At 44.6% G+C, this 24,205-nt stretch overlaps 4 protein-coding genes across 4 annotated transcripts; all 4 read left to right on the forward strand.

Annotated features, from left to right (window-relative positions):
- Positions 1-1,420: 1,420 nt before the first annotated feature.
- On the forward strand, positions 1,421-4,053 carry LOC128471412 (small integral membrane protein 19). Its single transcript, XM_053453353.1, has 4 exons — positions 1,421-1,492; positions 2,696-2,832; positions 3,036-3,160; positions 3,980-4,053. Exons 2-4 carry the CDS (start codon positions 2,699-2,701, stop codon positions 4,033-4,035), a joined length of 315 nt encoding a protein of 104 aa, XP_053309328.1. The 5' UTR covers positions 1,421-1,492; positions 2,696-2,698; the 3' UTR covers positions 4,036-4,053.
- Positions 4,054-5,669: 1,616 nt separating this feature from the next.
- On the forward strand, positions 5,670-7,622 carry LOC128470923 (proprotein convertase subtilisin/kexin type 4-like). Its single transcript, XM_053452776.1, has one exon. It carries the CDS (start codon positions 5,670-5,672, stop codon positions 7,620-7,622), a length of 1,953 nt encoding a protein of 650 aa, XP_053308751.1.
- Positions 7,623-12,932: 5,310 nt separating this feature from the next.
- On the forward strand, positions 12,933-15,116 carry LOC128470925 (proprotein convertase subtilisin/kexin type 4-like). The gene has a single exon (XM_053452777.1). The coding sequence runs from the start codon at positions 12,933-12,935 to the stop codon at positions 15,114-15,116; it is 2,184 nt and encodes a 727-aa protein (XP_053308752.1).
- A 5,283-nt stretch (positions 15,117-20,399) lies between these two features.
- Positions 20,400-22,583, forward strand: LOC128470926 (proprotein convertase subtilisin/kexin type 4-like). The gene has a single exon (XM_053452778.1). The coding sequence runs from the start codon at positions 20,400-20,402 to the stop codon at positions 22,581-22,583; it is 2,184 nt and encodes a 727-aa protein (XP_053308753.1).
- Positions 22,584-24,205: the final 1,622 nt, after the last annotated feature.

The raw sequence follows: 24,205 nt of genomic DNA on the forward strand, positions 1-24,205 counted from the left end.
TATGACGGCTGCGTTTAATGCGTATGAAAGCTGCGTTTAATGCGTATGACGGCTGTGTTTAATGTGTATGACGGCTGCGTTTAATGCGTATGACGGCTGCGTTTAATGCGTATGACGGCTGTGTTTAACGCGTATGACGGCTGCGTTTAATGCGTATGACGGCTGCGTTTAATGCGTATGACGGCTGCGTTTAATGCGTATGACGGCTGCGTTTAATGTGTATGACGGCTGCGTTTAATGCGTATGAAAGCTGCGTTTAATGCGTATGAAAGCTGCGTTTAATGCGTATGAAGGCTGCGTTTAATGCCTATGAAAGCTGCGTTTAATGCGTATGACGGCTGCGTTTAATGCGTATGACGGCTGCGTTTAATGCGTATGACGGCTGCGTTTAATGTGTATGACGGCTGCGTTTAATGCGTATGACGGCTGCGTTTAATGCCTATGAAAGCTGCGTTTAATGCGTATGACGGCTGCGTTTAATGCGTATGACGGCTGCGTTTAATGCGTATGACGGCTGCGTTTAATGCGTATGACGGCTGCGTTTAATGCGTATGACGGCTGCGTTTAATGCGTATGACGGCTGCGTTTAATGCGTATGACGGCTGCGTTTAATGCCTATGAAAGCTGCGTTTAATGCGTATGACGGCTGCGTTTAATGCGTATGAAAGCTGCGTTTAATGCGTATGACGGCTGCGTTTAATGCGTATGACGGCTGCGTTTAATGCGTATGACGGCTGCGTTTAATGCGTATGACGGCTGCGTTTAATGCGTATGACGGCTGCGTTTAATGCGTATGACGGCTGCGTTTAATGCGTATGACGGCTGCGTTTAATGCGTATGACAGCTGCGTCTCCTTGCAGATCCATGGAGGATTTATGCAGAAATGTGAGCAGTTCCAAAAGTTAGATGTATGCATTTATTATATAATATACAGTGTAATATATATTTATACTTCAGGGTGATGTTCAACATGTCATTAACACTTTTGATCTAAAATGCAGCATTAGATGAACCGTTTTCTGCATTTAAAATGACGTCATTAAATCTGATCTGTTTAAAGAGGTGGCAGGGGTTACTGTAGAGTAATTTGGGGTAATAATGATGGTATTTAGAAACGCAGATTGCAGGATTTGAACACAGTGTGATTTAAATATTACCCTACTACCTACACACAGCCGGCATCTACGGCGAGCGGCTAGAAAACAGCACCGTGCGACAGCTGGCAGGTATCCCGGGCCGTGCACCCAGTGTCGCACCTTTAGGATCGCCGGGATTGTTTATCTGATCCCCGGTAATCCGACGCTTCACGTTACCGTTCTGACGCGTGTTTCCTGCTCCGTGAAGCAAAACAAACCCCGTATTCCTCAGCCAATCAAAGCGATGGGCGTGGCTGATGAGCAGGGTTTTCCCTTTCGTAACCCGGAAGTGCGTCGAGCTGAAGTCACAAAGCGCCCGCGATCCTTTACCTTCAAGGAATGAGCTCAGCTCGGTGGTAAGTGATGTTACCCCCCCCGGCGGAGAGGGTCTCCCGTGCGGGCATTATAGGGCACGGGAGATCCTGTGTGATGGGTGTAGGAGAGGAGCCTAATTTTCGGGAGAGGTGGGCGAGCGAGTCCGCTAACGATGTAGGTCGGTGCCCGCGGCAGGGATCCAGTTCGGGATAAGCGTGTTTATTTGGGGCAACTGGCTTGCAGGGAGTTCATTTTGGACAGAAGGGTACTGGTTGGGGTGCTGGCAGTGAAGGGGTGCCAGCTAGTCAATTCACCCAGCCCTAGGGGGTAACAGAAAGCTCAGCTTAACCAGGAAGGAGAATAAAGGCCGGTTCTGTGCGCCGCTGGGAACCTCCAGAAATCAGGTCTTTCTCGCTGATCCTTGTGTTACATAGTTACATAGTTACATAGGCTGAAAAAAGACCGGCGAACATCAAGTTCAGCCTTTCCTATAGCTGTTAATTTATTGCTGTTTGATCCAAAAGAAGGCAAAAAACCCCGGCTTCGCTCTTTCCAATTTTGCACTAACCAGGGAAAAAAATTCCTTCTTCACCCCAAAATGGCAGTCAGATTTCTCCTTGGATCAATAAGCTGTTTCCCCATAATTAAAGATTATATCCCCGAATATTATGTTTTTCCAGGTATCCATCCAGTTGCAGTTTAAACGTCTGCACCGACTCTGATAAAACTACCTCTGCAGGCAGAGAATTCCACATCCCTACTGTCCTTACTGTAAAAAACCCTTTCCTCTGCTTTAGTCTAAATCTCCTTTCTTCCAGTCTGAACGCCTGACCGCGTGTCCTATGCATAGTCCTGTTTATGAACAGATTTCCATACAATGGTTTGTATTGGCCCCGAATATATTTATATAACGTTATCATATCCCCTCTGAGGCGACGTTTTCTAAACTAAACAGATTTAAATTAGTTAACCTTTCTTCATAACTATAGCGCTCCATTCCTTTTATTAATTTTGTAGCCCGCCTCTGCACCCTTTCTAGTGCTATGATATCCTTCTTTAGAAAAGGTGCCCAAAATTGCACAGCATACTCAAGGTGCGGCCACCAGGTGTTGCGGGACCCGGCGGGCTGCGCAGCGTACAACGACAAACGGGGATTTAAACCTCCTTACTTCGTAAAGAATCCGATCTCTACCAATAGCCTGTTTTACCTTTACTGATGCTTTTTGCTCTCTTTTGTTTTGCAGAAGATGGCGGGAGGATACGGCGTGATGGCAGATGATGAAACCATCGATTATTCCGTCCACGAGGCATGGAACGAGGCCACAAACGTCTATTTGATTGTGATTCTCGTCAGCATCGGACTCTTCATGTATGCAAGAAAGTGAGTTACGTTTGTCTTGGTGGGAGATCCTTCACGACATTCGAGCGTTAAAAAAATAAAGAAAATGTGGTATCTAATAATATGTATTAATCCCTTATTTTATAAATAGGTGGCCAATTAGGGCTACTTTGCCGATGGGGGGGGTTATGGGGTGGAATTACTGTCACTCTAGAATACTTTGACCTGTGACTGTTTTTGTGCAGAAATAAAAGAAAGATAATGAGGATATTCACGGTTCCTCCTGCAGCGGAGACGTCATCCGAGACAAACTTCTACGATGACGTGAAGAAGATTCGCCTACGCCAACAACTGGAGATGTATTATATCGGTGAGACTGAGCATAAAGTTAATGGGGGGAGTTAAACTAAGAATGGATTTCTTTTTGTCTATCGAAGTAATATCTAATGCACGTTACCGTCGCTGTATCTGGATATTATTCTATATAAACGAGCAGAAAATAACCTTTGTGCGATACCGCTAGAATTAAAGCAAGTTTAAAGTCCAACAAGAGATTTTAGTATAAATCGCTCCCCCTGCACCTTTCCGCCTATGGAAGTCATAAGGGTCAGAAGCTTAGCTTTACTGAATGGTTGGTAGATAAACGGAACAGCGCCCCATCAGAAATGGTAGAGGCTAGTATAGTAAGGGGATTTAAACATGCATGGGACGGGCATATGGCTCCTGGATGTAAGGATCGAGGACTGGTCAAGGTCTGAAGAATGTGCGGAGTAGACGGGTGGAATGGGTCGGATCTGCCGGCGTGTTCTATGTTTCTAGTCATAGAGCATCCCTTGTATAACCGGCTTCTGCTACAAAGGGTGTGAGAGCGTTACATTTCAAAGTCATTATTTTAAAATGTACAGAATTATTTAAACATAATATGTAACCTTTCATCAAGTCGGTGGGCAACCGGAGCAAAAGTGGTAGATGTGTTAACTTTTGCGTTTTAATCTAGGATGGTGGCCATTGAATCGAAATATCCTCTAGACTGTAACCTTGCGGACCGGTCTCTATTTACTTAACGTAAATGATCGTTTTTAATCTGTCAGTTCTAGTTTTGTCAGACTCTGAATGTATGGACTGTAGGAATATATTCTAAATATATATTATATTATAAATAAAAGATAAAATTCTTGATGTTTTTCAGCACGGAAACACGATCAGCACGGTCAAAGTGACAGCGTCCAGCTTACCGTGGAATGAGGAGAGCTCTGGTCTCGTATATATATAAAGCTTCCGCATGAAGAGGACGTGTTGGCGGGTCACCGCCTGTTACCAGCTGCACTAAACATGTCGGTGTTTTAGCAGCAATCAAACGAGGGACCGGATTATATACAAAACCGAACAACAAATACAGAGTTTTTTTTTTTTTACGTATTTATTTCATGCTTCTAGTGCCGTTCTGTACACCCAGTGCCCTCCCGCGGTCTGCCATCTGTACCTCATCTCAAGGAGCTGCCGTGTTTGTGAGGGCGAAATGTTCACCATAAGCAGACATGGAAGTAGTTGACCCATTAAAACGGATAGTCGGCATAGAAAGTATAAATCAAGCTATTATGTGGCTTTTGTTTATATTATGACTAAAGATCTGAACAGTTTTCAATTATTACAGATGAAATGGAATATATGTATGTACTACATGTCTGTGCATAGATGTATAATAAATGTATGAAACGGATCAGGATTTTGTGTAGTTTTTCTCCCTAATAAAATTCCATGAACCCTGGTTGTGCCTCTCTCATCATGGAGGACATCCTTATTGATCCCACAGGTCCCCCCAGGGTTATATACGTGTGTATGCATTTGCTAACGCTGTGGGTATCACACTGGGAAAAAAAGGGATCATTAAAACATATTTCACTTTGTACATGAAACATACCAATGGGAATCAAAAAAAAAAAAAAGAAACAAAGGAATAGAGTTTGACTGCAGACTCGCATCTTCACTCAGGAGTCGGGATAACAATATGCCGATCCCATTCATATCTATATTCCCTTACTGTGTTAACCGCCACCACTCAGTCAGGACATACAGCTACATGCCATGGATTTGATGTTTTTATCTCCGGAGCCATCTTGGTCAGTGGCGTAAGTACAGGGGCCGACCCTGCGACTGCTTGTCTTCTCGTGCCTTTTTTACACCGTTTTGAACCCTTAATCACGTCGCTTCTTTAAATGTCACTTTATTACTCTGTTAGATTATCTTGATTAGAGTCCCCAAGGGTTTTGTTTATACTTGGCGTTCTCTTGGCAATATATATATATATATATATATAATTATATATATATATATATACTCTACCATTCAAAAGTACGAGGTCACATAGATCTGTCTCTCTTTTTGTAAGAAAACGAATGCTGTCTATTAAAATGACATGAAATGCATCAGAAATACAGCACAGGCATCATTAATGTTATAAATGACTGAATGATTGTAGCTGCGTTCCAACGGCACGTTGTGTTTAATCCAAGTTTAACTTTAAAAGGCTAATCAATCGTTAGAAAACCCCTTTGCAATTGTTACAGCTAGACATTTATTTTCCAAGTGACCCCACATTTTAGAATGGTAGTCTGTGTGTGATTATATATATATATGTGTGTGTGTGTAGATACCGTGTTTATAATATATATATATATATCACACGCTACTGTTTCAGAATTATATACTGACATCATAACTGTAAGCATTTTCTAGCCGGCTTGTCGCTGAGAGTTCCGAGCCCCGCCCTGCTATTGTGATGTAACATATGTGCCACGCCCTTCTACTGTGACATAGTGTAGGTTATAAAAGCACTGGCCGTTAGGCCAACAGATGCTTTTGTAAGCTGACAGTACAAGATGAGGAGCATAGCTCTGGTTTTCGTTGTTACTGTTCTGATCCATGTGATCTTTACTTTGGAGATTTACACAAATAGCTGGGCTGTGCACATACCTGATGGCTCTGTAGAGGCAGAACGTATTGCACAGAAATTCGGTTTCATCAACCTTGGGCAGGTGGTGCTTGGCAGTGATTTCTACCATCTATCTCATCGTGGCGTTCAAAGGAAATCCTTCAGCCCTCACTGGGGTAGAAATATTCAACTGAAAAAAGAACCCAAGGTTAGCTGGTTTGAGCAGCAGACGCTGAGGAGAATGGAGAAAAGACAGCCTGATATGGTTCCCACAGACCCCCTCTTCAGCTTGCAGTGGTACCTGGGTAAAAATTTTCACTTAGGCATCCAGACTGCTTGGAACCGTGGATATACCGGACGAGGCGTGGTGGTGACCGTTGTGGATGATGGGCTTGAAAAGGACCACCCCGATCTCGCATTAAACTATGATCCGGAAGCGAGTTATGATTTTAATGACAATGATCCTGACCCTCAGCCCCGATATAACCCATCTAATGAGAACCACCACGGGACCCGCTGTGCAGGCGTGGTGGCTGCGGTTGCCAATAATGATATCTGCGGCGCTGGAGTAGCATACAACGCTAGAATAGGAGGTGTGCGAATGCTGGATGGGATAACCACAGACATTATTGAAGCTCAGTCGTTGAGTTTGAACCCACAGCATATTGACATTTATAGCGCCAGCTGGGGTCCCTCTAATGATGGAAAGGTACTGGATGGACCAAGAGTGTTGTCTTCTGAGGCTCTTTACAAAGGAATACTAAATGGCCGCCGTGGCCTTGGATCTATCTTTGTTTGGTCATCTGGAAACGGTGGCAGGAAAGACAACTGCAACAGTGACGGCTACGCCAACAGTATCTACACTGTTGCTGTTGGGGGTGCCACAAATCATGGAACAGTCCCTTGGTACAGTGAGCCGTGTGCATGCAAACTTACAAGCACTTACAGCAGCGGTGGTGGTGAGGAAGAGACTTTTATCACCACTGATATACGCCACAGGTGTACAGATCAACACAGCGGGACTTCAGCCGCCACTCCACTTGCTGCCGGGATCCTTGCTTTGGCATTGGAGGCAAACCCAGCTCTTACATGGAGGGATATACAACATATCGTGGTAAGAGCGTCCAGTCCTGCCCACCTAATGGCTGACGATTGGGTCATAAATGGAGTGGGAAGAAAAGTGAGCCACTTTTTCGGCTACGGACTCTTGCATGCTGGACGAGTAGTGGAGCTGGCTGAAACATGGGAGACAACGCAGCCTCAAAGAAAGTGCCTCATAACAATTGTGAGCACCCCCAAAAAAGTGCATTCAGATCTGATTTTGACTTTCAATGTCACTGCCTGTTCTGGGTCCCCCAATCACATAACATCCCTTGAGCATGTCCAAGCAAAAATGTCCCTCAGCTACAGTCGCAGAGGTGACCTGGAAATCTATCTTACCAGTCCTATGGGCACCCGTTCTGTGCTGATGGGCAAGAGACCACATGATAACAGCACTGATGGGTACAGAGATTGGTCCTTCATGACCACACAATCTTGGGATGAAAATCCATTGGGCCTTTGGACTTTAGAATTTAGGAACAGAGGAAGCTACGCCAACCACGGATTTCTAAGTCACGTCACGTTGATTTTGTACGGGACAGATGAACACATGATGTCCAGGAAAATCAAGAAGTCTGTCGTGAGAAAGTGTCTGAGGCGGGATAGAAATGGGTCAGGCATAGAATCTGCCTCCCCAAGTGTAGACTTCCAGAACGCCTCATTCATCCGGATCCCTCAAACAACATTAGTGGCAGTGATAATGAGTGCGGCCATTATGGTAATGGTTATGGGAGCGCTGATGGTTTTCATTCACTGGTATCTAGGAAAAAGATCACGAGTAGACCCCAGTCCCGTCTGATGGGCAACCACCGTGCTCTAAATCAGATCTGGAATCTGCGCAGGGAGGAGATTTCCTCTGCTTTTGAACGCTGATGAGGACAAATTCAACAAGGGAGAGTAGAGACCCAACCTGACGCGGATAGCACTGTTACACCAATAAAATTCCTTTTACTATTTGGCAAAAATACCTTTTCCTTGCTATATTTTACAAATTTAGATTTTAAGTACCTGGAAATTTTATGTTGAATAATAAAACAATTAAACCGCGCTCGCATGCGTGAAGGAAAAGCTTAGACCGATCTCAGATTTCATATCTTGTGTGGATTCCAAAACAAGAAGCAAGCATTCTATAGCAATGCACATTGATTAAAGATTGGAAATACATCATTTTTATGTGACTTAATGTCACCACTGACATGTTTTTTTTTTTTGCATTTAAGTGACTTAAAAGTTATGTAATACCCCAGAGGCTATTCCACTTTACATCACACGTAATCATACAGAAAAATATTTTGTTATATCTTACAGAAAATATATTTTGAGCATGAATGTCTAAGTGTAAGGGTGAGTGAGCATGGATAAAGTATTATATATTGGAAACAATATTTATTTTATTCAACAATCGTTTTGCTTCAGATAATAAACATATAGACAGTGTTATGAGAATCCACACGAATTCCGTACACAAAACAGATAAATGAAAAAGCAACGGTTCACGCAACAGTAGCGTAATGGCTGCCAGGAATAAAGATGGCGGGTGCGTATTGCTATTGGGAGGACGTGTCATCAGTTCTGACCAATAATGAGCGAGCATTCAGCCGCTAGAATGCGTGGACCAATCCCAGCGCTCTTTTCTCGCCAGCTGAGCAGGAAGCAGGAAGCGACGTTGTGTCAGAATGCTGTGAGGGACTCCGGTACGAGTGACAGGACATGAACCCGCTCCTGCTCCCTGTGTGTTTGGGGTTCGTGGTCGCCCTGCCACCGGTACAGAATGCCAAGGAGAGCCGGTTTAGTGAGCAGGACGCGGCGCATTACAGGTAGAGATGGCGCTGCCGGTGACCGCGTTCCTTTATGTTTAAATGGGCCGGTGTTGGGGCTCTTGGAAGTCTGTAGTACCGCCAAATACCTTTATTCTGCATCCGCGCTACCGGCGGTCACAGGTTTCACCTGCACATTCACACTCATTTGTAATGTTCGTGTTTGCGTGAATTAGTAATTATATGGCGTCATTAGAGCTCATTTATGTCATAAGAGAACTGAAACATGGTACATGCTAACAGGGAGGATAAAAAGGAAGGCCGTAGGCCGTAGACTATAATAAAAGGGGCATAAAAAGTGATTTTTTTTTTGAATTTTTATAAACCCTACATCTTAAAGTTTTAAGACTATTCCATTCCTCTTAGGATGCCCCCTCCTTATAGGAATGTTTTGCTATAATTCTTGTGTCCCGGAGTAACACGAGCACTTTGTGTGGTCAGGAGATTGTTGTATACCCGTGTAGTTTACGGTGTTGCCGTGTTGTTACCGTTATGTCGGCGGTGCGGAGATGTATGCGGGTCCGCGCCTGTGTGCGCCGCTGGAGATAGCGGTTTGTGGGATCATTAGAGGAGGTTCTGGGTCCCTGACCGTTATTCACAGTTAGTGTGCCAGAAGGGGTCCGCGATGTGTCTGTTCCAGATATTCTATTATAGTGCTTGTTTTTTTCCCTTCTTTTAAGGATCGACATTATTATGTATCTCCAGCGCTGAGTGTACTTTTGTTTTGTTTTATTATGTTCTGTGGTCAGTATGGCTAGCAGGTAATCTCTTTAGTGCCGGTATATAGACAATGGTCGGGGCGCATAGATATGTGGGAGAAAAAGTAAAACAAATATAGTTTAATAAGTTCGTACAAAAAATTTAAAATTTGAGGTATTTGTTGCACTCACCTTCAGCTAACAATGGTTCTTTACAAGGATAACAAACCCTAGTTGCTATACTGCAAAGGGACTCATATCTCCAGCTCACACAGGTCCCTTAGAGGGATAGAAACTTGACGGTTTATAGTGAGAAATCTAGTTTCCATCCAGCTAAAGGACTCTTACACCTTCAGCTAACAATGGTCCTTTACAAGGATAACAATCCTTAGTATCTATACTGCGAAGGGACTCATATCTCCAGCTCACACAGGTCCCTTACAGGAATAGGAACTAGACGGTTCATAGTGAGAAATCCAGCTTCCATGGTCTTGCCATGGTCATAAAGGCAAGAAAAATTCCAGAAACATTGTGTATTAGATTTTATTTACTCTAACGCGGTTTCACATATAACATACCCATAGATATTCCTAATAATAATTGTGTTAATGGGTACCAACATGTCCAATTGTCTTCCATCTGTCGTGGATTCACACCTTAACCCTGTGTGGTCCCTAATCTGAGCAGGAGAAAGACACAACCAATGGAGCCTTTCTTGGATATTCTCCCTTGTGTATGGCGGTCCGACGCACACAGCTCAGCTGTTCCCACTAGCTTTGGACTTTCCCGCTGCACAACACTCCGTGGGCAACAGTTTATGCCTGGCTCCTATTCCAAAAAGCCGCCACCATGAGGACGTAATCTATTAATCTACCCACGTCACTAAAAAGCTAATGTTTTGAGAGTGGTTGAGATAGACTGTAGAAGAAGAAGAAAAGAGTATAAACATCTATTTAAAGAAAAGAAACTGATTTTTAATTGCAATTCCAGATATATTATATGCGTTATGTTCATTTAATTATTTGTGAACATATATTATTATTATTATTACTATTATTTTGAAACATATACAGCTGTTGCTTTATTTTATCACATTCTCATATACATTGTGAAGATCTCAATTACAGACGTGGCATTTAGTCTATAACAAATGAGTCTATTCACTAAAAAATGATGTGCAGTAGAGTTGAGATCCCTGGCTTAACTAGAGTGAGTTATCTCTCTCTCTAGGCGCGCGCACGCGCTCTCTCTCTCGGCGCGCACGCGCTCTCTCTCTCGGCGCGCACGCGCTCTCTCTCGGCACGCGCTCTATCTTGGCGCGCGCACGCGCTCTCTCTCTCTCTCTCTCGGCACGCGCTCTCTCTCGGCCCGCACTCTCTCTCTCTCTCGGCGCGCGCCCGCACTCTCTCTCTCTCTCTCGGCGTGCGCACGTTCTCTCTCCCTTTCGAGGCGAGCGCAAGCTCTCCCTCTCGAGGCGAGCGCACGCTCTCCCTCTCGAGGCGAGCGCACGCTCTCTCCCTCTCGAGGCGAGCGCACGCTCTCTCTCTCTCTCGAGGTGAGCGCACGCTCTATCTCAGAGAGAGAGAGACGCACTTACTGACACAGATAGAGAGAGAGACACTCACTGGCACAGAGAGAGAGAAACACACTCACTAGCACAGAGAGACACACACTCACTGGCACAGAGAGAGAGACACTCACTGGCACAGAGAGAGAGACACTCACTGGCACAGAGAGAGAGCCCATTTTTAGTCATTTGCACGTCCCGCGCTGCTGCTTCTTCCTCTTCCTGTAGTTCTTTGTACCACACTCACTGGCACAGAGAGAGACACACACTCACTGGCACAGAGAGAGAGACACACACTCACTGGCACAGAGAGAGAGAGACACACACTCACTGGCACAGGGAGAGAGACACACACTCACTGGCACAGAGAGAGAGAGACACACACTCACTGGCACAGAGAGAGAGAGACACACACTCACTGGCACAGAGAGACACACACTCACTGGCACAGAGAGAGAGCCCATTTTTAGTCATTTGCACGTCCCGCGCTGCTGCTTCTTCCTCTTCCTGTAGTTCTTTGTACCACACTCACTGGCACAGAGAGAGACACACACTCACACACACTCACTGGCACAGAGAGAGAGACACTCACTGGCACAGAGAGAGAGAGACACACACACACACACACTCACTGGCACAGAGAGAGAGAGAGACACTCACTGGCACACAGAGAGAGACACACACACTCACTGGCACACAGAGAGAGAGACACTCACAGGCACAGAGAGAGAGAGAGAGAGACGCTCACTGGCACAGAGAGAGAGAGAGAGAGACGCTCACTGGCACAGACCAGAACCTGCATAAGTACACACTCCTGTGAAAAGCGCTTTGGGCATGCGCACGTTGACGATTGAAACACATAATATAGGCATTTAGATTGTTAGTGTATATTCTCATTAAAATTAGGTCATCATGGAGGACCTTGTAGATCCCACAGGTGACCGTCCCCAGGGTTATATATGTGTGTATGCATTAGCTAACACTGTATCACACTGGGAAAAAAAAGAGCTCATTAAATCATATTTAATTTTGTACAGGAAACACAGGAATAGAGTTTGACTGCAGACTCCGACCTTAATCAGTCCTTGGTCGCATCTTCACTCAGTCGTCGGGATAACAATATGCCGATCCCGTTCTTATCCCAAGACCTTGCTAGGACATACAGCTACATGCCATGGATTTGATGTTTTTATATCCGGAGCCATCTTGTTCAGTGTTCAAGGGTTGACCCTGCGACTGCTTGTCTTCTCGTGCCCTTTCTACACAATTTTTAACCCTTAATCAGGTCGCTTCTTTAAATGTCACTTTATTACTCTGTTACTTTATTACTCTTAGATTCTCTTGATAAGTGTCCCCAAGAGTTTTGTTTGTATTACCACTTATGAAATACTTGGCATTATATCTATCTATCTATCTATCTATCTATCTATATATATATATATATATATATATATATACATATCTAACTCCATCATCCAAAAGTATGAGGTCACATAGAACTGTCTCTGAAAACAAATGTTGTCCATTAAAATGACATGAAATGCATCAGAAATACAGCACAGGCATCATTAATGTTATAAATGACTGAATGATTGTAGCTGAAAACGGCTGATTTTTCAGAGGCTCTTTATCACTCCCATCATTCCTGCGTTCCAACGGCACGTTGTGTTTGCTAATCCAAGTTTAACTTTAAAAGGCTAATCAATCGTTAGAAAACCCCTTTGCAATTGTTATTTTCCAAGTGACCCCATATTTTAGAATGGTAGTCTGTGTGTGATTATATATATATATATATGTGTGTGTATATACCGTGTATATATATATATATCACACACTACTGTTTCAGAATTATATACTGACATTATAACTGTAAGCATTTTCTAGCCGGCTTGTCGCTGAGAGTACCCAGCCCCGCCCTGCTATTGTGATGTAACATATGTGCCACGCCCTTCTACTGTGACATAGTGTAGGTTATAAAAGCACTGACCGTTAGGCCAACAGATGCTTTTGTAAGCTGACAGTACAAGATGAGGAGCATAGCTCTGGTTTTCGTTGTTACTGTTCTGATCCATGTGATCTTTACTTTGGAGATTTACACAAATAGCTGGGCTGTGCACATACCCGATGGCTCTGTAGAGGCAGAACGTATTGCACAGAAATTCGGTTTCATCAACCTTGGGCAGGTGGTGCTTGGCAGTGATGTCTACCATCTATCTCATCGTGGCGTTCAAAGGAAATCCTTCAGCCCTCACTGGGGTAGAAATATTCAACTGAAAAAAGAACCCAAGGTTAGCTGGTTTGAGCAGCAGACGCTGAGGAGAATGGAGAAAAGACAGCCTGATATGGTTCCCACAGACCCCCTCTTCAGCTTGCAGTGGTACCTGGGTAAAAATTTTCACTTAGGCATCCAGACTGCTTGGAACCGTGGATATACCGGACGAGGCGTGGTGGTGACCGTTGTGGATGATGGGCTTGAAAAGGACCACCCCGATCTCGCATTAAACTATGATCCGGAAGCGAGTTATGATTTTAATGACAATGATCCTGACCCTCAGCCCCGATATAACTCATCTCATGAGAACCACCACGGGACCCGCTGTGCAGGCGTGGTGGCTGCGGTTGCCAATAATGATATCTGCGGCGCTGGAGTAGCATACAACGCTAGAATAGGAGGTGTGCGAATGCTGGATGGGATAACCACAGACATTATTGAAGCTCAGTCGTTGAGTTTGAACCCACAGCATATTGACATTTATAGCGCCAGCTGGGGTCCCTCTGATGATGGAAAGGTACTGGATGGACCAAGAGTGTTGTCTTCTGAGGCTCTTTACAAAGGAATACTAAATGGCCGCCGTGGCCTTGGATCTATCTTTGTTTGGTCATCTGGAAACGGTGGCAGGAAAGACAACTGCAACAGTGACGGCTACGCCAACAGTATCTACACTGTTGCTGTTGGGGGTGTCACAAATCATGGAACAGTCCCTTGGTACAGTGAGCCGTGTGCATGCAAACTTACAAGCACTTACAGCAGCGGTGGTGGTGAGGAAGAGACTTTTATCACCACTGATATACGCCACAGGTGTACAGATCAACACAGCGGGACTTCAGCCGCCACTCCACTTGCTGCCGGGATCCTTGCTTTGGCATTGGAGGCAAACCCAGCTCTTACATGGAGGGATATACAACATATCGTGGTAAGAGCGTCCAGTCCTGCCCACCTAATGGCTGACGATTGGGTCATAAATGGAGTGGGAAGAAAAGTGAGCCACTTTTTCGGCTACGGACTCTTGCATGCTGGACGAGTAGTGGAGCTGGCTGAAACATGGGAGACAACGCAGCCTCAAAGAAAGTGCCTCATAACAATTGTGAGCACCCCCAAAAAAGTGCATTCAGATCTGATTTTGACTTACAATGTCACTGCCTGTTCTGGGTCCCCCAATCACATAACATCCCTTGAGCATGTCCAAGCAAAAATGTCCCTCAGCTACAGTCGCAGAGGTGACCTGGAAATCTATCTTACCAGTCCTATGGGCACCCGTTCTGTGCTGATGGGCAAGAGACCACATGATAACAGCACTGATGGGTACAGAGATTGGTCCTTCATGACCACACAATCTTGGGATGAAAATCCATTGGGCCTTTGGACTTTAGAATTTAGGAACAGAGGAAGCTACGCCAACCACGGATTTCTAAGTCACGTCACGTTGATTTTGTACGGGACAGATGAACACATGATGTCCAGGAAAATCAAGAAGTCTGTCGTGAGAAAGTGTCTGAGGCGGGATAGAAATGGGTCGTGCATAGAATGTTTGGCACCATATTATACCTTTGGAAAGCTCTGTCTATCTTACTGCCCTGCCAAATACTTTAAGTCTACGCAGAGAGCGGAGGTGTCAGAGCCCAGCAGCTTTCACCTTGTTCGTTCTTGTGCCGCTTGCCACCCATCCTGCTTTACGTGTAAAGGGTCGTCTGCCAATAATTGCACTTCCTGTTCCCCTTTATACGAATATAATGGAAAAGACAACTCATGCGTAAGATCTGCCTCCCCAAGTGTAGACTTCCAGAACGCCTCATTCATCCGGATCCCTCAAACAACATTAGTGGCAGTGATAATGAGTGCGGCCATTATGGTAATGGTTATGGGAGCGCTGATGGTTTTCATTCACTGGTATCTAGGAAAAAGATCACGAGTAGACCCCAGTCCCGTCTGATGGGCAACCACCGTGCTCTAAATCAGATCTGAAATCTGCGCAGGGAGGAGATTTCCTCTGCTTTTGAACGCTGATGAGGACAAATTCAACAAGGGAGAGTAGAGACCCAACCTGACGCGGATAGCACTGTTACACCAATAAAATTCCTTTTACTATTTGGCAAAAATACCTTTTCCTTGCTATATTTTACAAATTTAGATTTTAAGTACCTGGAAATTTTATGTTGAATAATAAAACAATTAAACCGCGCTCGCATGCGTGAAGGAAAAGCTTAGACCGATCTCAGATTTCATATCTTGTGTGGATTCCAAAACAAGAAGCAAGCATTCTATAGCAATGCACATTGATTAAAGATTGGAAATACATCATTTTTATGTGACTTAATGTCACCACTGACAAATGGGTTGTTTTTTTTTTTTGCATTTAAGTGACTTAAAAGTTATGTAATACCCCAGAGGCTATTCCACTTTACATCACACGTAATCATACAGAAAAATAATTTGTTATATCTTACAGAAAATATATTTTGAGCATGAATGTCTAAGTGTAAGGGTGAGTGAGCATGGATAAAGTATTATATATTGGAAACAATATTTATTTTATTCAACAATCGTTTTGCTTCAGATAATAAACATATAGACAGTGTTATGAGAATCCACACGAATTCCGTACACAAAACAGATAAATGAAAAAGCAACGGTTCACGCAACAGTAGCGTAATGGCTGCCAGGAATAAAGATGGCGGGTGCGCATTGCTATTGGGAGGACGTGTCATCAGTTCTGACCAATAATGAGCGAGCATTCAGCCGCTAGAATGCGTGGACCAATCCCAGCGCTCTTTTCTCGCCAGCTGAGCAGGAAGCAGGAAGCGACGTTGTGTCAGAATGCTGTGAGGGACTCCGGTACGAGTGACAGGACATGAACCCGCTCCTGCTCCCTGTGTGTTTGGGGTTCGTGGTCGCCCTGCCACCGGTACAGAATGCCAAGGAGAGCCGGTTTAGTGAGCAGGACGCGGCGCATTACAGGTAGAGATGGCGCTGCCGGTGACCGCGTGCCTTTATGTTTAAATGGGCCGGTGTTGGGGCTCTTGGAAGTCTGTAGTACCGCCAAATACCTTTATTCTGCATCCGCGCTACCGGCGGTCACAGGTTTCACCTGCACATTCACACTCATTTGTAATGTTCGTGTTTGCGTGAATTAGTAATTATATGGCGTCATTAGAGCTCATTTATGTCATAAGAGAACTGAAACATGGTACATGCTAACAGGGAGGATAAAAAGGAAGGCCGTAGGCCGTAGACTATAATAAAAGGGGCATAAAAAGTGATTTTTTTTTTAATTTTTATAAACCCTACATCTTAAAGTTTTAAGACTATTCCATTCCTCTTAGGATGCCCCCTCCTTATAGGAATGTTTTGCTATAATTCTTGTGTCCCGGAGTAACACGAGCACTTTGTGTGGTCAGGAGATTGTTGTATACCCGTGTAGTTTACGGTGTTGCCGTGTTGTTACCGTTATGTCGGCGGTGTGGAGATGTATGCGGGTCCGCGCCTGTGTGCGCCGCTGGAGATAGCGGTTTGTGTGATCATTAGAGGAGGTTCTGGGTCCCTGACCGTTATTCACAGTTAGTGTGCCAGAAGGGGTCCGCGATGTGTCTGTTCCAGATATTCTATTATAGTGCTTGTTTTTTTCCCTCCTTTTAAGGATCGACATTATTATGTATCTCCAGTGCTGAGTGTACTTTTGTTTTGTTTTATTATGTTGTGTGGTCAGTATGGCTAGCAGGTAATCTCTTTAGTGCCGGTATATAGACAATGGTCGGGGCGCATAGATATGTGGGAGAAAAAGTAAAACAAATATAGTGTAATAAGTTCGTACAAAAAATTAAAAATTTGAGATATTTGTTGCACTCACGAGTGTATTAGAAAATGAAAGCTCGTCAGAAGTCCACACTCTCTTTCGTCTTTGGAACTTCCGTATAGAAGATAGGAAACGAAATAGTGCGATAAAACTAGATATGGTTTAATAAATATAGATAAAAAACTTACAAACAAGTAGGCATAACGACTGGGTTATGCGTAAAAGCAATGTCCTTCACAAAGGTAAATGGATGATCAGCAAGTCCTTGTAAAGTCCAGGTTTCGATAGTTATAAAGTTTCTCAAAGTATCTCAACGCGTTTCGCCGATTTTTGTCTCGGCTTCCTCAGGAGAAAATCAAAAATCAATCTGTATCCTGTCTGTGTATTTACTCTAACGCGGTTTCATAACATACCCATAGATATTCCTAATAATAATTGTGTTAATGGGTACCAACATGTCCAATTGTCTTCCATCTGTCGTGGATTCACACCTTAACCCTGTGTGGTCCCTAATCTGAGCAGGAGAAAGACACAACCAATGGAGCCTTTCTTGGATATTCTCCCTTGTGTATGGCGGTCCGACGCACACAGCTGAGCTGTTCCCACTAGCTTTGGACTTTTCCGCTGCACAACACTCTGTGGGCAACAGTTTATGCCTGGCTCCTATTCCAAAAAGCCGCCACCATGAGGACGTAATCTATTAATCTACCCACGTCACTAAAAAGCTAATGTTTTGTGAGTGGTTGAGATAGACTGAAGAAGAAGAAAAGAGTATAAACATCTATTTAAAGAAAAGAAACTGATTTTTAATTGCAATTCCAGATATATTACATGCGTTCTGTTCATTTAATGATTTGTGAACATATATTATTATTATTACTATTATTTTGAAACATATACAGCTGTTGCTTTATTTTATCACATTCTCATATACATTGTGAAGATCTCAATTACAGACGTGGCATTTAGTCTATAACAAATGAGTCTATTCACTAAAAAATGATGTGCAGTAGAGTTGAGATCCCTGGCTTAACTAGAGTGAGTTATCTCTCTCTCTAGGCGCGCGCACGCGCTCTCTCTCTCGGCGCGCACGCGCTCTCTCTCTCGGCGCGCACGCGCTCTCTCTCGGCACGCGCTCTATCTTGGCGCGCGCACGCGCTCTCTCTCTCTCTCTCTCGGCACGCGCTCTCTCTCGGCCCGCACTCTCTCTCTCTCTCGGCGCGCGCCCGCACTCTCTCTCTCTCTCTCGGCGTGCGCACGTTCTCTCTCCCTTTCGAGGCGAGCGCAAGCTCTCCCTCTCGAGGCGAGCGCACGCTCTCCCTCTCGAGGCGAGCGCACGCTCTCTCCCTCTCGAGGCGAGCGCACGCTCTCTCTCTCTCTCGAGGTGAGCGCACGCTCTATCTCAGAGAGAGAGAGACGCACTTACTGACACAGATAGAGAGAGAGACACTCACTGGCACAGAGAGAGAGAAACACACTCACTAGCACAGAGAGACACACACTCACTGGCACAGAGAGAGAGACACTCACTGGCACAGAGAGAGAGACACTCACTGGCACAGAGAGAGAGCCCATTTTTAGTCATTTGCACGTCCCGCGCTGCTGCTTCTTCCTCTTCCTGTAGTTCTTTGTACCACACTCACTGGCACAGAGAGAGACACACACTCACTGGCACAGAGAGAGAGACACACACTCACTGGCACAGAGAGAGAGAGACACACACTCACTGGCACAGGGAGAGAGACACACACTCACTGGCACAGAGAGAGAGAGACACACACTCACTGGCACAGAGAGAGAGAGACACACACTCACTGGCACAGAGAGACACACACTCACTGGCACAGAGAGAGAGCCCATTTTTAGTCATTTGCACGTCCCGCGCTGCTGCTTCTTCCTCTTCCTGTAGTTCTTTGTACCACACTCACTGGCACAGAGAGAGACACACACTCACACACACTCACTGGCACAGAGAGAGAGACACTCACTGGCACAGAGAGAGAGAGACACACACACACACACACTCACTGGCACAGAGAGAGAGAGAGACACTCACTGGCACACAGAGAGAGACACACACACTCACTGGCACACAGAGAGAGAGACACTCACAGGCACAGAGAGAGAGAGAGAGAGACGCTCACTGGCACAGAGAGAGAGAGAGAGAGACGCTCACTGGCACAGACCAGAACCTGCATAAGTACACACTCCTGTGAAAAGCGCTTTGGGCATGCGCACGTTGACGATTGAAACACATAATATAGGCATTTAGATTGTTAGTGTATATTCTCATTAAAATTAGGTCATCATGGAGGACCTTGTAGATCCCACAGGTGACCGTCCCCAGGGTTATATATGTGTGTATGCATTAGCTAACACTGTATCACACTGGGAAAAAAAAGAGATCATTAAATCATATTTAATTTTGTACAGGAAACACAGGAATAGAGTTTGACTGCAGACTCCGACCTTAATCAGTCCTTGGTCGCATCTTCACTCAGTCGTCGGGATAACAATATGCCGATCCCGTTCTTATCCCAAGACCTTGCTAGGACATACAGCTACATGCCATGGATTTGATGTTTTTATATCCGGAGCCATCTTGTTCAGTGTTCAAGGGTTGACCCTGCGACTGCTTGTCTTCTCGTGCCCTTTCTACACAATTTTTAACCCTTAATCAGGTCGCTTCTTTAAATGTCACTTTATTACTCTGTTACTTTATTACTCTTAGATTCTCTTGATAAGTGTCCCCAAGAGTTTTGTTTGTATTACCACTTATGAAATACTTGGCATTATATCTATCTATCTATCTATCTATCTATCTATATATATATATATATATATATATATATACATATCTAACTCCATCATCCAAAAGTATGAGGTCACATAGAACTGTCTCTGAAAACAAATGTTGTCCATTAAAATGACATGAAATGCATCAGAAATACAGCACAGGCATCATTAATGTTATAAATGACTGAATGATTGTAGCTGAAAACGGCTGATTTTTCAGAGGCTCTTTATCACTCCCATCATTCCTGCGTTCCAACGGCACGTTGTGTTTGCTAATCCAAGTTTAACTTTAAAAGGCTAATCAATCGTTAGAAAACCCCTTTGCAATTGTTATTTTCCAAGTGACCCCATATTTTAGAATGGTAGTCTGTGTGTGATTATATATATATATATATGTGTGTGTATATACCGTGTATATATATATATATCACACACTACTGTTTCAGAATTATATACTGACATTATAACTGTAAGCATTTTCTAGCCGGCTTGTCGCTGAGAGTACCCAGCCCCGCCCTGCTATTGTGATGTAACATATGTGCCACGCCCTTCTACTGTGACATAGTGTAGGTTATAAAAGCACTGACCGTTAGGCCAACAGATGCTTTTGTAAGCTGACAGTACAAGATGAGGAGCATAGCTCTGGTTTTCGTTGTTACTGTTCTGATCCATGTGATCTTTACTTTGGAGATTTACACAAATAGCTGGGCTGTGCACATACCCGATGGCTCTGTAGAGGCAGAACGTATTGCACAGAAATTCGGTTTCATCAACCTTGGGCAGGTGGTGCTTGGCAGTGATGTCTACCATCTATCTCATCGTGGCGTTCAAAGGAAATCCTTCAGCCCTCACTGGGGTAGAAATATTCAACTGAAAAAAGAACCCAAGGTTAGCTGGTTTGAGCAGCAGACGCTGAGGAGAATGGAGAAAAGACAGCCTGATATGGTTCCCACAGACCCCCTCTTCAGCTTGCAGTGGTACCTGGGTAAAAATTTTCACTTAGGCATCCAGACTGCTTGGAACCGTGGATATACCGGACGAGGCGTGGTGGTGACCGTTGTGGATGATGGGCTTGAAAAGGACCACCCCGATCTCGCATTAAACTATGATCCGGAAGCGAGTTATGATTTTAATGACAATGATCCTGACCCTCAGCCCCGATATAACTCATCTCATGAGAACCACCACGGGACCCGCTGTGCAGGCGTGGTGGCTGCGGTTGCCAATAATGATATCTGCGGCGCTGGAGTAGCATACAACGCTAGAATAGGAGGTGTGCGAATGCTGGATGGGATAACCACAGACATTATTGAAGCTCAGTCGTTGAGTTTGAACCCACAGCATATTGACATTTATAGCGCCAGCTGGGGTCCCTCTGATGATGGAAAGGTACTGGATGGACCAAGAGTGTTGTCTTCTGAGGCTCTTTACAAAGGAATACTAAATGGCCGCCGTGGCCTTGGATCTATCTTTGTTTGGTCATCTGGAAACGGTGGCAGGAAAGACAACTGCAACAGTGACGGCTACGCCAACAGTATCTACACTGTTGCTGTTGGGGGTGTCACAAATCATGGAACAGTCCCTTGGTACAGTGAGCCGTGTGCATGCAAACTTACAAGCACTTACAGCAGCGGTGGTGGTGAGGAAGAGACTTTTATCACCACTGATATACGCCACAGGTGTACAGATCAACACAGCGGGACTTCAGCCGCCACTCCACTTGCTGCCGGGATCCTTGCTTTGGCATTGGAGGCAAACCCAGCTCTTACATGGAGGGATATACAACATATCGTGGTAAGAGCGTCCAGTCCTGCCCACCTAATGGCTGACGATTGGGTCATAAATGGAGTGGGAAGAAAAGTGAGCCACTTTTTCGGCTACGGACTCTTGCATGCTGGACGAGTAGTGGAGCTGGCTGAAACATGGGAGACAACGCAGCCTCAAAGAAAGTGCCTCATAACAATTGTGAGCACCCCCAAAAAAGTGCATTCAGATCTGATTTTGACTTACAATGTCACTGCCTGTTCTGGGTCCCCCAATCACATAACATCCCTTGAGCATGTCCAAGCAAAAATGTCCCTCAGCTACAGTCGCAGAGGTGACCTGGAAATCTATCTTACCAGTCCTATGGGCACCCGTTCTGTGCTGATGGGCAAGAGACCACATGATAACAGCACTGATGGGTACAGAGATTGGTCCTTCATGACCACACAATCTTGGGATGAAAATCCATTGGGCCTTTGGACTTTAGAATTTAGGAACAGAGGAAGCTACGCCAACCACGGATTTCTAAGTCACGTCACGTTGATTTTGTACGGGACAGATGAACACATGATGTCCAGGAAAATCAAGAAGTCTGTCGTGAGAAAGTGTCTGAGGCGGGATAGAAATGGGTCGTGCATAGAATGTTTGGCACCATATTATACCTTTGGAAAGCTCTGTCTATCTTACTGCCCTGCCAAATACTTTAAGTCTACGCAGAGAGCGGAGGTGTCAGAGCCCAGCAGCTTTCACCTTGTTCGTTCTTGTGCCGCTTGCCACCCATCCTGCTTTACGTGTAAAGGGTCGTCTGCCAATAATTGCACTTCCTGTTCCCCTTTATACGAATATAATGGAAAAGACAACTCATGCGTAAGATCTGCCTCCCCAAGTGTAGACTTCCAGAACGCCTCATTCATCCGGATCCCTCAAACAACATTAGTGGCAGTGATAATGAGTGCGGCCATTATGGTAATGGTTATGGGAGCGCTGATGGTTTTCATTCACTGGTATCTAGGAAAAAGATCACGAGTAGACCCCAGTCCCGTCTGATGGGCAACCACCGTGCTCTAAATCAGATCTGAAATCTGCGCAGGGAGGAGATTTCCTCTGCTTTTGAACGCTGATGAGGACAAATTCAACAAGGGAGAGTAGAGACCCAACCTGACGCGGATAGCACTGTTACACCAATAAAATTCCTTTTACTATTTGGCAAAAATACCTTTTCCTTGCTATATTTTACAAATTTAGATTTTAAGTACCTGGAAATTTTATGTTGAATAATAAAACAATTAAACCGCGCTCGCATGCGTGAAGGAAAAGCTTAGACCGATCTCAGATTTCATATCTTGTGTGGATTCCAAAACAAGAAGCAAGCATTCTATAGCAATGCACATTGATTAAAGATTGGAAATACATCATTTTTATGTGACTTAATGTCACCACTGACAAATGGGTTGTTTTTTTTTTTTGCATTTAAGTGACTTAAAAGTTATGTAATACCCCAGAGGCTATTCCACTTTACATCACACGTAATCATACAGAAAAATATTTTGTTATATCTTACAGAAAATATATTTTGAGCATGAATGTCTAAGTGTAAGGGTGAGTGAGCATGGATAAAGTATTATATATTGGAAACAATATTTATTTTATTCAACAATCGTTTTGCTTCCAATAATAAACATATAGACAGTGTTATGAGAATCCACACGAATTCCGTACACAAAACAGATAAATGAAAAAGCGACAGATCACGAACAGTAGCGTAATGGCTGCCAGGAATAAAGATGGCGGGTGCGCATTGCTATTGGGAGGACGTGTCATCAGTTCTGACCAATAATGAGCGAGCATTCAGCCGCTAGAATGCGTGGACCAATCCCAGTGCTCTTTTCTCGCCAGCTGAGCAGGAAGCAGGAAGCGACGTTGTGTCAGAATGCTGTGAGGGACTCCGGTACGAGTGACAGGACATGAACCCGCTCCTGCTCCCTGTGTGTTTGGGGTTCGTGGTCGCCCTGCCGCCGGTACAGAATGCCAAGGAGAGCCGGTTTAGTGAGCAGGACGCGGCGCATTACAGGTAGAGATGGCGCTGCCGGTGACCGCGTTCCTTTATGTTTAAATGGGCCGGTGTTGGGGCTCTTGGAAGTCTGTAGTACCGCCAAATACCTTTATTCTGCATCCGCGCTACCGGCGGTCACAGGTTTCACCTGCACATTCACACTCATTTGTAATGTTCGTGTTTGCGTGAATTAGTAATTATATGGCGTCATTAGAGCTCATTTATGTCATAAGAGAACTGAAACATGGTACATGCTAACAGGGAGGATAAAAAGGAAGGCCGTAGGCCGTAGACTATAATAAAAGGGGCATAAAAAGTGATTTAATAAATTTTTATAAACCCTACATCTTAAAGTTTTCAGACTATTCCATTCCTCTTAGGATGCCCCCTCCTTATAGGAATGTTTTGCTATAATTCTTGTGTCCCGGAGTAACACGAGCACTTTGTATGGTCAGGAGATTGTTGTATACCCGTGTAGTTTACGGTGTTGCCGTGTTGTTACCGTTATGTCGGCCGTGTGGAGATGTATGCGGGTCCGCGCCTGTGTGCGCCGCTGGAGATAGCGGTTTGTGTGATCATTAGAGGAGGTTCTGGGTCCCTGACCGTTATTCACAGT

The sequence above is a fragment of the Spea bombifrons genome, chromosome 13, assembly GCF_027358695.1.
Source record: "Spea bombifrons isolate aSpeBom1 chromosome 13, aSpeBom1.2.pri, whole genome shotgun sequence".
Taxonomy (NCBI): domain Eukaryota; kingdom Metazoa; phylum Chordata; class Amphibia; order Anura; family Pelobatidae; genus Spea; species Spea bombifrons.

What these genes read in the sequence shown, in the direction of transcription:
- LOC128471412 (XM_053453353.1), top strand. Translation starts at nt 2,699, where the DNA reads ATGGCGGGAGGATACGGCGTGATGGCAGATGATGAAACCATCGATTAT. An exon ending in CTCTTCATGTATGCAAGAAA is followed by an intron (nt 2,833 to 3,035) that starts GTGAGTTACGTT and finishes GTTTTTGTGCAG; the next exon opens with AAATAAAAGAAAGATAATGA. An exon ending in ACTGGAGATGTATTATATCG is followed by an intron (nt 3,161 to 3,979) that starts GTGAGACTGAGC and finishes GATGTTTTTCAG; the next exon opens with CACGGAAACACGATCAGCAC.
- LOC128470923 (XM_053452776.1), top strand. Translation starts at nt 5,670, where the DNA reads ATGAGGAGCATAGCTCTGGTTTTCGTTGTTACTGTTCTGATCCATGTG.
- LOC128470925 (XM_053452777.1), top strand. Translation starts at nt 12,933, where the DNA reads ATGAGGAGCATAGCTCTGGTTTTCGTTGTTACTGTTCTGATCCATGTG.
- LOC128470926 (XM_053452778.1), top strand. Translation starts at nt 20,400, where the DNA reads ATGAGGAGCATAGCTCTGGTTTTCGTTGTTACTGTTCTGATCCATGTG.